At 43.7% G+C, this 17,500-nt stretch overlaps 1 protein-coding gene across 4 annotated transcripts in view; it reads right to left on the bottom strand.

The window, feature by feature from the left end:
• Positions 1-3,844: 3,844 nt before the first annotated feature.
• The window catches only part of grin2bb (glutamate receptor, ionotropic, N-methyl D-aspartate 2B, genome duplicate b), a 308,114-nt gene continuing 294,458 nt past the window's right edge, over positions 3,845-17,500 (bottom strand). For 3 of the 4 annotated variants that reach the window (XM_061905985.1, XM_061905994.1, XM_061906001.1), the window contains exon 16: positions 3,845-9,270. In XM_061905985.1, coding sequence (XP_061761969.1) covers positions 6,937-9,270 — 2,334 coding nt within the window. In that variant the 3' untranslated portion in view covers positions 3,845-6,936. The remainder of the gene's footprint in view (positions 9,271-17,500) is intronic. The other variant, XM_061906010.1, reaches the window with a different exon arrangement.

Genomic DNA, 17,500 nt, shown 5'->3' on the forward strand with positions numbered 1-17,500 from the left:
CCCTGCTAAATCCCCAGACAAGCTATATCATCCCTACAAGCCTGTTTTGCAGAATTCCCTTGACAACCTTTATCATCCCCACAAGCCTAATTCACAGGTTTCCCTGCTCGTCTGGGGATTTTGCTCCCTGACGAGCTATATCATCCACACAAGCCTGTTTCGCAGGTTTCCCTGCTAAATCCCCTGACAAACTATATCATCCCTACAAGCCTGTTTCGCAGGTGTCCCTGCTCGTCTGGGGATTTTATTCCGACGAGCTATACAATCCTAACAAGCCTAGTTGGCAGGTTTCCCTGCTGAATCCCCTGACAAGCTATATCACCCCTTCAAGCCTATATCGCAAAATTCCCTGACGAGCTATATCATCCCTACAAGCCTGTTTCACAGGTGTCCCTGTTCGTCAGGGGATTTTATTCCGACGAGCTACATCATCCTTACAAGCCTGTTTTGCAGGTTTCCCTGCTAAATCTCCTGACAAGCTATATCATACCTACAAGCCTGTTTCGCAGGTGTCCCTGCTCGTCTGGGGATTTTATTCCGACGAGCTATACAATCCTAACAAGCCTAGTTGGCAGGTTTCCCTGCTAAATCCCCTGACAAGCTATATCATCCCTACAAGCCTGTTTCGCAGGTGTCCCTGCTCGTCTGGGGATTTTATTCCGACGAGCTATACAATCCTAAAAAGCCTAGTTGGCAGGTTTCCCTGCTGAATCCCCTGACAAGCTATATCACCCCTTCAAGCCTATATCGCAAAATTCCCTGACGAGCTACATCATCCTTACAAGCCTGTTTTGCAGGTTTCCCTGCTAAATCTCCTGACAAGCTATATCATCCCTACAAGCCTGTTTCGCAGGTGTCCCTGCTCGTCTGGGGATTTTATTCCGACGAGCTATACAATCCTAACAAGCCTAGTTGGCAGGTTTCCCTGCTAAATCCCCTGACAAGCTATATCACCCCTTCAAGCCAATATCGCAGAATTCCCTGACGAGCTATATCATCCCTACAAGCCTGTTTCACAGGTGTCCCTGCTCGTCAGGGGATTTTATTCCGACGAGCTACATCATCCCTACAAGCCTGTTTTGCAGGTTTACCTGCTAAATCTCCTGACAAGCTATATCATCCCTACAAGCCTGTTTCGCAGGTGTCCCTGCTCATCGGGGGATTTTATTCCGACGAGCTATATCATCCCTACAAGCCTGTTTCGCAGGTTTCCCTGCTGGTTGGGGGATTTTAATCCGACCAACTATATCATCCCTACAAGCCTGTTTTGCAGGTTTCCCTGCTAAATCTCCTGACAAGCTATATCATCCCTACAAGCCTGTTTCGCAGGTGTCCCTGCTCGTCGGGGGATTTTATTCTGATGAGCTATATCATCCCCACAAGCCTGTTTCGCAGGTTTCCCTGCTCATCGGGGGATTTTATTCCCTGAATAGCGATATCATCCCTAAAAGTTTGTTTCACAGGTTTCCCTGCTCGTCGGGAGATTTTATTCCCTGATGAGCTATATAGTCCCTACAAGCCTGTTTCGCAGGATTCCCTGCTCGTCGGGGGATTTTATTCCCTTACAAGTTGTATCATCCCTACAAGACTTTTTCACAGGTTTCCCTGCTTGTCGGGTGATTTTATTCCCTGACGAGCAATATCATCCCTAAAAGCTTGTTTCGCAGGTTTCCCTGCTCGTCAAGAGATTTTATTCCCTGATGAGCTGTATCATCCCTACAAGCCTGTTTCGCTGGTTTCCCAGCTTGTCAGGAGATTTTATGCCCTGACAAGTGGTATCATGCCTACAAGACTGTTTCACAGGTTTCTCTGCTAAAACTCCTGATGAGCTACATCATCCCTACAAGCTTGTTTCGCAGGTTTCCCCCGCTCGTCTGGGGATTTTATTCCCTGACGAGCTATATCATCCCTACAAGCCTGTTTCGTAGGTTTCCCTGCTTGTCGGGGATTTTATTCTCTGACGAGCTGTATCATCCCTACAAGCCTGTTTCACAGGTTAACCTGCTTGTAGGAGATTTTATTCCCTGACAAGCTATATCATCCCTACAAGCCTGTTTCACAGGTGTCCCTGCTCGTTGGGGGATTTTATTCCCTGGTGAGCAAAAATATCCCTACAGGCCTGTTTCGCAGGTTTTCCTGCTAAATCCCCTGACAAGCTATATCATCCCTACAAGCCTGTTTCGCAGGTTTCCCTGCTAACTCCCCTGAAAAGTTATATCATCCCTACAAGCCTGTTTCGCAGGTTTCAGGGGATGTAATTCCATGACGTGCCGGGAAACCTGCGAAGCAGTCTTGAAGGGATGATACAGCCTCTGTGTTTTTTCCTGACCTAACATATATTCCGCTTTGCCTCGGTATTGAGCACCGCATAAGGGATAAACCACAGAAACATCGACTATATATATATATATATATATATATATATATATATATATATATATATATATATATATATATATATATATATATATATATATATATATACATATATATATAAGCAAAAAACTGCTATCTTTGATTTAGTTCAGAAATCACACATTTTTAGAAAGTTAATCCAATAAAAATGACAAAATTTTAACAGGAGGAAAGAGTGGAGCCTCCAAAGTCAAGTCGACCCTAAAAGTAAATACGCTTTTAGAGTTATGCAATTATTGTATTTTCCAGACTATAAGTGGCTTGTGCAGCCCTTTGACACACTCGTGATTTAGGGCTATATAAAAATACATTGATTGATTGAAATATAAAGGTTGTGAAATGAGTTGTTTACACAGAAATATTCTGCTAATGTTTATTTACATACCTTAATTGTGTCTGTCGCAGGGCAGTAAAACGGCTGCTCAAACAAAACAGAAGTCAGCTAAATAGAGTCAAAAACTCCACACTGGCGTTTTGGTGAATTTACTGAGGAATTTGTGAAAGCGAAACAATACAAAAAGAATGTCGTTGTAAGTTAATAATACTAACACAGACACTCAGTGAGGTGTTAGCATGTTAGCCGATAGACATCACACATGGGACGCGTTAGTAAGTAAAAATTGTTTTAGTTATTTTGTAAAATTGACTAACGCTGCTGGGAGTGATGAATGAAGAATCCGTACAAGTAGAACGCTACGGACGGCTAGAAGACAGGAACGGCACTTGTACTTCCGGTCAAAAGCTCAGTGTAAACAGAGGAAATGCAGCACCCGCGGTGAGCGAAATCGTCCAAAAGGTGGCGCCGTGGAACAAACAATGACACACTTTTTCAGTGTCTGCTTGTTTTAAAAAACAAACAAAAAAACATTGGCATTATTGCCATCAGCAAAAAAACTATTAATTATCCACACCGTTTTATAAGCCGCAGGGTACAAAGCGTAGGAAAAAAGTAGTGCTTACCATCACTTCATAACACAACACTGTATTGTTGCAACTTTCCTGACTTTGTGGATTATTTAAAGTGTTGGGAGTTCATTTTGAGTGTGACAAAATACACAGAATGAATCGTGGTTGACTTAGGAGGTTCCACTCAATTGGAGTATGAGCAACATTTTGGGGAAATAAGTACAAAAATGTGTAGGTCGGTTTAAAGATGTTAAACCTGCTAACATGGCAAACAAACTTTTACTCAAAAAATAAAAATAAAAATTGATTTAGATTTGATGAATCTTTATTCAACCAATAGACCAGGGGTGTCCAAACTTATTCACTGGGGGGGGGGGTCACGTTGGGCTTGAAAAATTATATATATATATATATATGTATATATATATATATATATATATATATATATATATATATATATATATATATATATATATATATATATATATATATATATATATATATATATATATATATGTCTGTGCTGGTGGATTTTTTTTTTCCTGTACCATGACTATGGAAGATTGTTTGGATTGGGTCATATAAGTAAATGTTGTGCATGTGAATTTATTGATGTACAATTATGGCCAGTAGCTTGAGTTACTAAGAAGTGTATACAGTGTTTTGCATATTTCCCATCATCTCCTGTAATTGATTTAAATGGGTGTACTTTAGATTTTTCTATGCTGATTGGACGTTTTTAATGATCCAAAAAAGTTCAATAAGTAGATTGTATTGTGTGTGACCATGTCTGTAGAATTTTTGTGCTTGTGGAATTCTTTTCCAGCACCATGACTAGGGAAGGTTGTTTAGAATTGGTCATATAACTAATGCCGTGCATGTGAATTTGTTGATGTACAATAATTGCAAGTAACTTGAGTTACCAACTTGAATATGTGTAGACAGTGTTTTGCATATTTCCCATCATCCCTTGTATTGGACTTAAATGGGTGTAATTGATATGTTTTCAATACTGATGGGACATTTTTAATAATCCACAAAGTTCAATTAGCAAGTTCTGCTGTGTGTCACCATGTCTGTTGAATTTTTGTGCTGGTGGATTTTTTTTTCTGCACCATGACTAGGGAAGGTTGTTTAGATTGGGTCATATGGGTTAATTCTGTGTATGTGATTTTTTTTATGTACAATAATGGCCAGTAACTTCTGTTACAAACAAGGATAAGTGTGGAGGGTCTTTTGCATATTTACCATCATGCCTTGTAATTGATTTAAATGGGTGTAATTTAAGATGTTTTAAATGCCGATTGGACCTTTTTAATGATCCACAAAGTTTTATTAGCAGGATGTACTGTGCGTGACCGTGTTTGTTGAATTTTTGTGCTGGTGGATTTTTTTCTCTCCAGCATCATGTCTAGGGAAGGTTGTTTGGATTCGGTCATATAGGTGAATGCTGTGCATGTGAATTTATTAATGTACAAAACTGGCCAGTAACTTGAGTTACTAACATGAAAAAGTGTCGAGATTGTTTTGGATATTTCCCCATCATCCCTTGTGCTTTATTTAAATAGGTGTAATTTATTACACTAAATGGTCTCTATTGTGTGAATGTGAGTGTGAATGTTGTCTGTCTATCTGTGTTGGCCCTGTGATGTGGTGGCGACTTGTCCAGGGTGTACACCACCTTCTGCCCAATTGTAGCTGAGATAGGCTCCAACGCCCCCCGCGACCCTGAAAGGAAAAAGCGGTAGAAAATGGATGGATGGATGGATGGTGGGATGGATAGGTGTAATTGACATTTTTCTATGCCCATTGGATGTTTTTTTATAATTTCAAAAAGTTCAATGAGCAGGTTGTACTGTGTGTGACAATGAATTTTTGTGCTGGTGGAAATATTGTTTTCCCAGCAACATGACTAGGGAAGGTTGTTTAGATTGGGTTATATAAGTGAATGCTGTGCATGCGAATGTATTGATGTACATTAATGGCTTGAGCTACTAACATGAATAAGTCTAGAGAGTGTTTTGCATACTTCCCATCATCCCTTGTAATTGATTTAAATTGGTGTAATTTAGATTTTTCAATGCTGATTAGATGTTTTTAATAATCCCAAAAAGTTCAATGAGGTGGTCGTGCTGTGTGTGAACATGTTTGTTGAATTTTTGCGCCGGTGGAATTTTTTTTTCCAGCACCATGACCAGGGAAGGTTGTTTGGATTGGTTCATATTGGTGAATGCTGGGCATGTATTCACATTAATGTACAAGTAATGGCTGCTGACTTGAGTTACTTCTGTAACTGAACAGCTAACCATTTATATATTACATGAACAACCCACTACTGTTTATCAGATGGCCGTAGGGCCGTACTTTGGACACCCCTGTTAAAACTCTGCTCGTGTGTGTTTCCATTGCTCAAAAATGGGAAGCTTTTCTTTAAAATAGCAGATAACATGAGAGCCGCGTTGTGAAGAAAATGAAATATTAACGGTCGTTATGGCTCAGTCACGACAGCCCTGATATAAACGTTATCATTTGTGCACTGGAATGTGACCCCTAACACGACAGACATTGCATATTCAACATTCCTTAACAACGGAAAAAAATTAACGAGTGCCAGACGGCCAATCGAGTAAAAAAGCAATAAAAAGCAACAAGCAGCTGATCGTTTATGCCCAGGTGAGTTTTAGAGACGTCACTTTGTAACGAGGAAGTTGTTACAGCAGTGGCACGGTGGCTGAACTGTTTTATTGTGAAAAACAAAATCAGAGCTTCCTGTCTATCTCTCGCTTTCTCAATTGAATCCGGATTTCCTGGACATTTGTTTTTAACTCCCTCTGAGGAAAACTCCGGCAGATGTTTCGCCCTGACATTGGAACAAACTGGCTGCAGGTGAAGCGCTAATTCCTTAAGGCACATCCAGCTTGAAATGTGAGGGGAAAAAAACAAACCCACCCCCAGAAATCAACGAGAAGGTAGGGCGAATCGGTGTGACCACGACGCTCGTGCAGCCGAAAAAAGACCTTTGAAAAAGTACGCCATTAAGTACCTTGTACTCAGCAAGTCATGCCTTTTTGTCACGTACACATCACGACACTCCAAACGTTGAAAAAGTAAAAAAAGAAATGAATCAAACGTGAAGATAGAATAATTGCAAAGAAGAACCCAAAATGACAGAAGTCCCTAAATAATAAGAGGTGGTCCACGAGTCTCCCGTCAAATGGGTGAGCAAAGAAACAATTAGCATCGCACAAACACGACTAAATCATATTGAGAAATCAATCATCTCGAAGCACTTGAGTAATTATAATATTGACACTCATTTACCCTGTTACTTCAGCAGTGTTGATTGTATTACCCTAACGGGAGAAAACGGGATTTGGAACAAAGAGCTTGTAACGAGAGCCCGGTCCGTCCCTACCTCTTTCCCAGCACCACAATCCTCCTTGGTAAGAAAAATAAACTTGCCGTCCACTGGCCGGACCCGGTCAAAGTTTTCCGTTCAGTGGCGTGACACCAAACCCCACCGGTGTCTTCACCGTCTCTTTGCGCCAGGAGGACATAGCCCTGTTTTTCTTCAAGGAATGTCTTTCTCATTTCTCGTCTTGGTCACTTCTTCTCTCAGACGTCCGACTCTATGCTGGAGAGCTTTTCGTAGACGTGTCCGTTGCTGGCACCGTTGAAAGATCTCGGCCCCAAACCTAACGTGTCCCGGCCCCCGGGCATGAGCTTGTTGGCTCCCAGGTGGTTGCCCATCCCGCCCAGGCACAGATCTTTGGGGAACCTCGGGGATACGTTGGACATAACCCCGGCCGTGGCCGAGGCGGGCAAATAGGAAGCGGCGCCCATGGGGCCCCGGAAGTCCCCTCCTCCTCGGCTGTTGTTGAGTAGCTGCTGCTGCTGTTGTTGCTGCGTCTGTGGCTTTTTCATGTAGTACGGTTTGGCACCGTGTAAAAGACACTGGTCATCGCCGAAGGTTGGGATGAAGGGGTTCTGGTTCACCTTATCTGGGTAGAGAGATTTAGACAAGGAGTAAGTCCCGGTGCCTCTGCTACCTCCCATCATTGCCCTATCCCTGTCTCTTAGGTCTCGTTCGCCCACCGAGCGCCGATGCAACCCACCTTCGCCACCACGAAACAAACTAAAGGAAGAGCCTCCTTTTGCCCTGTCTCCGCCTATCCCTCCGAACATGGAAGACTCCCTTTCCCCTGCGTACCTCTCAAACATATGAGCGTAAGGACTGGGGCCCTCCATGGATCGGTCTTTGTCTTTCAGGCTAACGCTTCGGGGCTGGGCAAACTGGCCCCCGGCACCCCCGCCTACCCCTCCCTTACGACCTGAACCCTCTCTCTGCAGGTCCACAAATGTGTCATAAGAGTGCTGTCTCCTTAAGACCCTCCCACCTGGCCCGAGCTTCCTGCGCTGTGCCTGAGTTTGTGTCTGACCCCCACCTATGTTACTCTTCCCTCCAGAGAACATTATGTTGTTGTCCTCGCTGATGTTGTAAAGGTTGCTGGGCTGAATCTTACACGAGTCACAGCGTTTGCAACTGGCAGAGCTAGGGCGACTGCAGGTCCCCCCGACCCCGCTAGCTGGACACATGCTTCCTACCCCTCCAGCGTGGTGACACACGCTGTGGCAGTTACGACACTCCCAGTCACCTCCTGCTATGCCGCCTCCTCCGAGTCCAGAAACTGCTTTCTCCCAGCAGGTGTGGGCCTGCTGACCTGCTGACACTGACCCACCTTTAGACTCCTGCTTCTTTACTTTACCTTTGAGAAAATCTTCAACCGGAACTAAGCTTTTACAGATACCACCACCACTACCGACACCCACACCACTTCCTCCACTTCCACCCTCCTGCTCCCACTGGCCCTCCTTAGAGCGGAATTGGTCCGCGTAGAATTCCCTCAAGTTCTCTTTGTCTTTGCGGAATAAATAAGGTGAGTTACCCCCAACTCGCTTCCGCTCCAGTGAAGGTGAGACAGTGCGGTGCGCCAGGGGTCCGTGCGGGAAGTGGTGGTGAACGGTGTGGTGGTGGGGCCTCCTCCTGAAGCCGCTCAGCTCTACCTCGTCCTGCTCCCGTCTGCATTTGGCCGAGGCCGGCCTCTTTTTCAGGCTGTCCCTGTACTGTTTATGCCGCTTGGCGTTGCCCTCCAAGTTGCCGTAAGTGACGGTGTGAGTGGAGATATCCGACGCGTCAGAGCGAATGTTTCCATCATCGCCCCCTGAGACTCCCCCGCCCCCACCTCCCCCACAGTACCTCTCGGGACCCCCGATGAGCCCTGTGCTGGATGCGCCTCCTTTGAATGAAAACCTCCCATACACATTGCTTCCCTTGAACCCAACCTGGTTGGAATCTGCAGATGGGTGACCTGCAATCAGGTCAAACTTATTGGTATTCTTGTGAGTCATGGAGGGGCGGGGCTGTGTGGTAAAGATGGGTGCTACTCCTCCCCCCAGACTTTCGCAATCGAACATGCCCCCTTCCAACGAGCTAGCGCTGCCTAAGCTACGCGGCCTATTAGGTGGGGGGCCGGACATACCCAAAGCCGAGACTGGGTGGTGGTGTCGGTAAGGGTCCTGGTACAAGTTGTTGTCCTTCAAGGGTAAGTTCCCAAAAGTTCTTTCCACCTCGCTGATGTAGTCAGTGAACATGTTGTCCTCTTGCAAGTAGGGCGGTGCGGACTTACAGTCTGCAGGGTGCCCCGCGAGACTGCGCCGATGCTCCTGAATGTCATAAATAGCCGATTCACGACCGCTATGGTTGTATTCCAGGGCCGCGTGCGGCGAACCATTAATGCCCGGGACTGCAGTCATGTCTTTGGCAGTGCGGAGCAACCGCAAGATGTTCGAGTGGGTGTTGTTCATGTTCTTCTTTATGCTCGATGAAGGAGAGTCTAGGGTGGACTTGTTTTCTTCAATTTGGACTCCGTGGATACAGCTGTAGATACCCTGGAGTGTGGGAATCAGTAGATGAGTAGGAAAGTTGACAGGGGAAGGGAAGGGCAAGAAAGATGATGTTGGAAAAGAAGGAGCAAGAGTGAGAACAAGAAGGTACGAGCCAAGAACCAAAAACTTCCAAATTTAGACGGGGATTAGCAAAAGTGTCTTCCCTGATGGCTCGCTTAAATCCTCAGTCCGTCAGAGCATTTGAGCATGAAGCCAAAAGTGTGTGATTAAATTTGCGGTTTCTTCCGGGCCATTTCAGAGAAACCCTATTTAACCGATGGATATATTGCTCATTCGTCGGCGTTCATTGTTTGGAAAAGAGACGTAATTGCCATGGGCCACAGCTCGAGTAGTAGTACACACAGCTGACAGTCTTTGATGCCTCGACTTTAGGTGCAAACCAAAGTGTGGATGAGTGATATGTGCCCAGTGATTGGCTGGAGTCTAGTCCAAGTATGTCTTTTCTGCAAAATCAGCTGGGATAGACCCCCGTTTTTCCTTGAGCCATAAATGGGATAAACAGTAGGAAAGGGATGCAGAGAATGTTATTTCTGTGCCATTTTTTTTTAACGACTTAATCTACCTAATCTGCGCATTAACCAACCGTCTTGTCTCAAAGCCCATTCCTGATATTTTCACCGTGCTCTGCATTGGTCAGTCTGACATCTGCCGTCAGCCTAGTTCTCTTCTGTGCTCCTTTTGTCCGTTTTATCTCAGTTTCCGGATGGTCGGCTGAATGGCAGTTTCTCTGGAGGGAATACCTGACAATCTGTCTACATCTTGAGCTACTCGGGTTGCCTGAAAAGGTACCAGAACAAAGGTTACTGGCACACCGATGTGTCTTGTCCTTCCTCCTCTTTGTCCGGCGACCGATTGTCATTTAGCAATTTAAGCGTTGGACCAAGTACGGACAAAGACGACAATGCTACACTGAATACATAAAATCTACACTTGTCTGTACTTCATTCTGCGTTTCACTTTTTATCCGAGTTCTTGGAATGTGTATTCTGTATCAAAAACTGGTTGCCTTCGAATTTCCTTCAGATGAATTCCAACAAAACGGAAACTCTGATCGTTGCTCCCGATAAATCGGCAAACCCTGATTTGATCTGACCTTGGTGCTCTGGGTGCATCCGGTGAAACGAGCCTCAGAAAACATGGGCTTGTGTTCGATCAGTCAAAGTCCCTGTCGTCAACGGACCAAAAACTGTTTTTAACCGCCTGAGAAATATCTCCAAAGTGAGAAATTTGCTGTCGAAATCGAATCTGGAAATGAATATTCACGCATTCGTCTCGTCATGCATTGACTATAATTCTGTTTTCACTTGTTTCAACAAGTCACCCCTAAAGAGACTTTAGACTGTTCAGGATGTGGCTTCCAGACATTTGACCAATCGATACTTTGATACTTATCTGAATAAAGGGGACCACAATAAATGTCATTATTTAAATCTTAGTGTGCATGAAACATGTGTTTATTATTGTCATTTAGTCCTTAAATGGAATGTTGAACATACTAGACAACTTGTATTTTAGTAGTAAGTAAACAAACAAAGACTCCGAATTAGCCTGCTGATGTATGCAGTAACATATTGTGTAATTTATACACCTATTATTTTGTACACATTATGAGGGACAAACTGTAAAAATGGATTATTAATCTACTTGTTCATTTACTGTTCATATTTGCTGATTTTCTGAATCAACATGTTCTCTCTACGCTTCTGTTCAAATGTAATAATCACTTATTCTTCTCTTCTTTGATACTTGACATTAGTTTTGGATGATACCACACATTTATCGATCTGATACTAAGTAGTTAAAGGATCATACATTGGTCACACTCAAAGTCCTCATGTGTCCTGGAACATATTTCCTGAGTTTATAAATATAATATGATTTAAAAAATAAAATAAAACTGATTTTGTGATGCTAAAAATACAGATGTAATCATAGTAGTATCGAGTATATACGCTCCTGTACTTGGTATCATTACAGTGGATGTTTAGTGTAGACCCACCAATTGTGTTTGCTTACATTGTGACACTATTATATTAGATCCACTATGGACTGGACTCTCACACTATTATGTTAGATCCACTATGGACTTGACTCACACTATTATGTTAGATCCACTAATTATTGGACTCTCACACTATTAAATTTACCCACTATGGACATTACTCTCACACAATTATGCTAGATCCACTATGGACTGAACTCTCACTATTATGTTAGATCCACTATGGACTGGACTCTCTCACACTATTATGTTAGATACATTATGGACTGGACTCTCACTATTATGTTAAAGCCACTATGGACTGGACTCGCACACTATTACCTAGATCCACTATGGACTGGACTCGCACACTATTATTTTAGATCCACTATGGACTGGACTCTCACACTATTATGTTAGATCCACTATGGACTGGACTCTCACACTATTATGTTAGAACCACAATGGACTGGACTCTCACACTATTTTGCTAGGTCCACTATGAACTGGACTCTCACAATATTATGTTAGATCCACTATGGACTGGACTCTCACACTATTTTGCTAGGTCCACTATGAACTGGACGCTCACAATATTATGTTAGATCCACTATGGACTGGGCTCTCACTATTACGTTACATCCACTATGGTCTGGACTTTCACACTATTATGTTAGATCCACTATGGACTGGACTCTCACTATTGTGCTGGATCCACTATGGACTGAACTCTCACACTATTATGTTAGATCCACTATAGACTGGACTCTGACACTATTATGTTAGATCCACTATGGACTGGACTCTCACACTATTATGCTAGATCCACTATGGACTGGACTCTCACACTATTATGCTAGATCCACTATGGACTGGACTCTCACACTATTATGTTAGATCCACAATGGACTGGACTCTCACACTATTTTGCTAGGTCCACTATGAACTGGACTCTCACACTATTATGTTAGATCCATTATGGACTGGACTCTCACTATTATGTTAGATCCTCTATGGACTGGACTCTCACAATATTATGTTAGATCCACCATGGACTGGACTCTCTCACTATTATGTTAGATCCACTATGGACTGGACTCTCACACTATTATGTTAGATCCACTATGAACTGGACTCTCACACTATTATGTTAGATCCACTATAGACTGGACTCTCACACTATTATGTTGGATCCAATATGGACTGGACTCTCACACTATTATGTTGGATCCACTATGGACTGGACATTCACACTATTATGTTAGATCCACTATGAACTGGACTCTCACTCTATTATGTTGGATCCAATATGGACTGGACTCTCACACTATTATGTTGGATCCACTATTGATTGGACTCTCACACTATTAAATCTACCCACTATGGAGTGTACTCTCACACAATTATGCTAGATCCACTATGGACTGAACTCTCACTATTATGTTAGATCCACCATGGACTGGACTCTCTCACACTATTATGTTAGATACATTATGGACTGGACTCTCACAATTATGTTAAAGCCACTATGGACTGGACTCACACACTATTACCTAGATCCACTATGGACTGGACTCGCACACTATTATTTTAGATCCACTATGGACTGGACTCTCACACTATTATGTTAGATCCACTATGGACTGGACTCTCACACTATTATGTTAGAACCACAATGGACTGGACTCTCACACTATTTTGCTAGGTCCACTATGAACTGGACTCTCACAATATTATGTTAGATCCACTATGGACTGGACTCTCACTATTACGTTAGATCCACTATGGTCTGGACTTTCACACTATTATGTTAGATCCACTATGGACTGGACTCTCACTATTGTGCTGGATCCACTATGGACTGAACTCTCACACTATTATGTTAGATCCACTATAGACTGGACTCTGACACTATTATGTTAGATCCACTATGGACTGGACTCTCACACTATTATGCTAGATCCACTATGGACTGGACTCTCACACTATTCTGCTAGATCCACTATGGACTGGACTCTCACACTATTATGTTAGATCCACAATGGACTGGACTCTCACACTATTTTGCTAGGTCCACTATGAACTGGACTCTCACACTATTATGTTAGATCCTCTATGGACTGGACTCTCACAATATTATGTTAGATCCACCATGGACTGGACTCGCTCACTATTATGTTAGATCCACTATGGACTGGACTTTCACACTATTATGTTAGATCCACTATGAACTGGACTGTCACTATTGTGCTAGCTCCACTATGGACTGAACTCTCACACTATTATGTTAGATCCACTATGAACTGGACTCTCACACTATTATGTTAGATCCACTATAGACTGGACTCTCACACTATTATGTTGGATCCAATATGGACTGGACTCTCACACTATTATGTTGGATCCACTATGGACTGGACATTCACACTATTATGTTAGATCCACTATGAACTGGACTCTCACTATTGTGCTAGCTCCACTATGGACTGAACTCTCACACTATTATGTTAGATCCACTATGAACTGGACTCTCACACTATTATGTTAGATCCACTATAGACTGGACTCTCACACTATTATGTTGGATCCAATATGGACTGGACTCTCACACTATTATGTTGGATCCACCATGGACCGGACTGTCACTATTATGTTAGATCCACTATGGACTGGATGGACTCTCACAATATTATGTTAGATCCACCATGGACTGGACTCTCACTATTGTGCTGGATCCACTATGGACTGAACTCTCACACTATTATGTTAGATCCACTATAGACTGGACTCTGACACTATTATGTTAGATCCACTATGGACTGGACTCTCACACTATTATGCTAGATCCACTATGGACTGGACTCTCACACTATTCTGCTAGATCCACTATGGACTGGACTCTCACACTATTATGTTAGATCCACAATGGACTGGACTCTCACACTATTTTGCTAGGTCCACTATGAACTGGACTCTCACACTATTATGTTAGATCCTCTATGGACTGGACTCTCACAATATTATGTTAGATCCACCATGGACTGGACTCTCTCACTATTATGTTAGATCCACTATGGACTGGACTTTCACACTATTATGTTAGATCCACTATGAACTGGACTGTCACTATTGTGCTAGCTCCACTATGGACTGAACTCTCACACTATTATGTTAGATCCACCATGGACTGGACTCTCTCACTATTATGTTAGATCCACTATGGACTGGACTTTCACACTATTATGTTAGATCCACTATGAACTGGACTCTCACACTATTATGCTAGATCCACTATGGACTGGACTCTCACACTATTATGCTAGATCCACTATGGACTGGACTCTCACACTATTAGCTAGATCCACTCGACGTCCATTGCACCGGTCGCCCAAAGGACGGGGGGGCCCCCACATCTGCAGTCGCCTCCAAGGTTTCTCATTGACATCCCATTGGGTTGAGTTTTTCCTTGCCCTGATGTGGGATCTGAACCGAGGATGTCATTGTGGCTTGTGCAGCCCTTTGAGACACAGGTGATATCGGGCTATACAAGTCAACTTTGATTGATTGATTGATTGATTGATTGATTGATTGATTGATTGATTGATTGATTGATTGACATACCACCTCCTCTGACAGAGATGCAAACCTTAACTTCAGATGTGGAGTGTTCCCGGGCATGACACGGATTGGCCGTAAATCTCGAAGCTCCGGAGTAAAAAGCCATAAAGCTTGACAAATATCACACTTCCCTGAGCGATAAAGACACAGTTGTGACTTCACACTGCGTATTACCATCCGACAAAAGAAGAGACCCAATGCCAGTTCTGGCTTGCAAGTTGCGTCAGGTCAGCCAGTGGGCGGGAAACCAAATGACGAATGAGAAAGTAAACACATAAACACTTTGCTTTGTCTTGTCGTTTGAGAAACGTGAGCTACGTGCAGCAACCTTCCCGCAGAAAAGGTAACATTATGCAAATTAATGTCTATTTCTAGGCAAGGAAGCAGCAGGCAAGCACACTAAGGCACCGTGTTCAACGGTCCATCAGACAAAGTACCCTAAACTCTTCCGACGTTAGGATTTTTGGATCCCCGGCGCCAAATATGTCGCCAAGTAAGTCCATGTGCCCGATGATAGACAAAATGTATTTCTAATGAATAGTTGCGAGCCTAATAAAAATGTCCAACTTAGAACGTGTTGGGTTTTCTTGGACTTCTTCAGTGTCTTATCCTGGTTTGGTCACGATACAAACATTTAATGAAATAGTCCCTGAATACCTCAACCTTCCCGGTAAGGTCTATTCCGGTGTACTGGAGAGGAGGCTACGCTGGATAGTCTAACCTCGGATCCAGGAGGAACAGTGTGGTTTTCGTCCTGGTCGTGGAACTATGGACCAGCTCCATACTGCGGGCAGGGTCCTTGAGGGTGCATGAGAGTTTGCCCAACCAGTCTACATGTGCTTTGTGGACTTGGAGAAGGCATTCGACCGTGGGGAGTGCTCAGAGAGTATGGGGTATCGGACTGTCTGATTGTGGTGGACCGCTCCCTGTACGATCAGTGTCAGAGCTTGGTCCGCATTGCCGGCGGTAAGTCGGACACGTTTCCAGTGAGGGTTGGACTCCGCCATGGCTGCCCTTTGTCACCTGTTCTGTTCAGAACTTTTATGGACAGAATTTCTAGGCGCAGTCAAGGCGTTGAGGGGATACGGTTTGGTGGCTGCAGGATTAGGTCTCTGCTTTTTGCAGATGATGTGGTCCTGATAGCTTCATCCAGGCGGGGCGCTTCAGCTCTCACTGGATCGGTTCGCAGCCGAGTGTGAAGCGCCGGAGATGAGAATCAGCACCTCCAAGTCTCAGTCCATGGTTCTTGCCCGGAAAAGGGTGGAGGGCCATCTCCGGGTTAGGGGGGAGACCCTGTCCCAAGGGGTTGGTGTTGAAGTACCTCGGAGTCTTGTTCACAAGTGAGGGAAGAGTGGATGGTGAGATCGACAGGGGGATCGGTGCGGCGGCGTCTTCAGTAATGCGGACGCTGTATCGATCTTTTGTGATGAAGAAGGAGCTGAGCCGGAAGCAAAGCTCTCAATTTACTGGTCGATCTACATTCCCATCCTCACTTATGGTCATGAGCTTTGGGTCATGATCGAAAGGACAAGATCACGGCCGAAATGAGTTTTCTCCGCTGGGGGGCGGGCCTCTCCCTTAGAGATAGGGTGAGAAGCTCTGCCATCTGGAAGGAACTCAAAGTAAAGCCGCTGCCCCTCCACTTGGAGAAGAGCCAGAGGAGGTGGTTTGGGCATCTGGTCTGGATGCCACCCAAACACCTCCCTAGGGAGGTGTTTGGGTGTTAGGGAGGTGTTTAAGGAACAGGGAAGACCCAGGAAATGTTGGGAAGACTATGTCTCCCGGCTGGCCTGGGAGCGCCTCGGGACGTAGTGGCTGGGGAAATGGAAGTCTGGGCTTCTCTGCTTAGGCTGCTGCCCCCGAGACCTGACCTCGGATAAGCGGAAGAAGATGGATAGATGGATGGAGTCCCTAAATATAATGTATTTACTATAATGGCACAGTGTAATCCACGGACTTGTACCAGGCTCAAGCCTAGATAGTCCCTTTTCCTTTCTACTAGCATAGATGCTGCTTCCAAACAGTTTGTCCAAGGTGAGTGGAGAAGTGAGGATGGTGGAACGGGTCCAATTGGGTGAGAAATGTATAAATTGTGCAAGTCTGAAAATTGGCCTTTTCGTTTTCCAACGGACAAAATGTGCCGGAAAAATGGGAATTCTCGGTAATCCGAGCTATTTTTTGTTTTTTTTGGGGAGCTCACGATTCCTGGTCGAGCTGAACAGTTTGATACTGGATTGGTTCTGATCGAATGAAAACTGTGGGCTGTGGAATGGGGCAAACCTTTGCGGCGGAATAATAATGAGAATAATAATAATACATAGATGTTTTTTTGGTGTAAAATATTAAATGTGTGAATACTTGGAGATTCACACAATAATAATAAAAATAAATCAATTATTTTTGGCGTACAATTTAATTGTGTGAATGTCCAAGCATTCACACAATAATAATAATAATTGTAAGACTAATAATAAATAGATAATTATTTTTGGTGTAGAATCTTGTATGTGTGAATGTTGGGACATTCACACAACAACAACAACAATAATAATAATAATAATAATAATAATAATAATACATTATAAGACTATGTCTCCCGGCTGGCCTGGGAAC

Source organism: Nerophis ophidion, linkage group LG01, assembly GCF_033978795.1.
Source record: "Nerophis ophidion isolate RoL-2023_Sa linkage group LG01, RoL_Noph_v1.0, whole genome shotgun sequence".
NCBI lineage: Eukaryota > Metazoa > Chordata > Actinopteri > Syngnathiformes > Syngnathidae > Nerophis > Nerophis ophidion.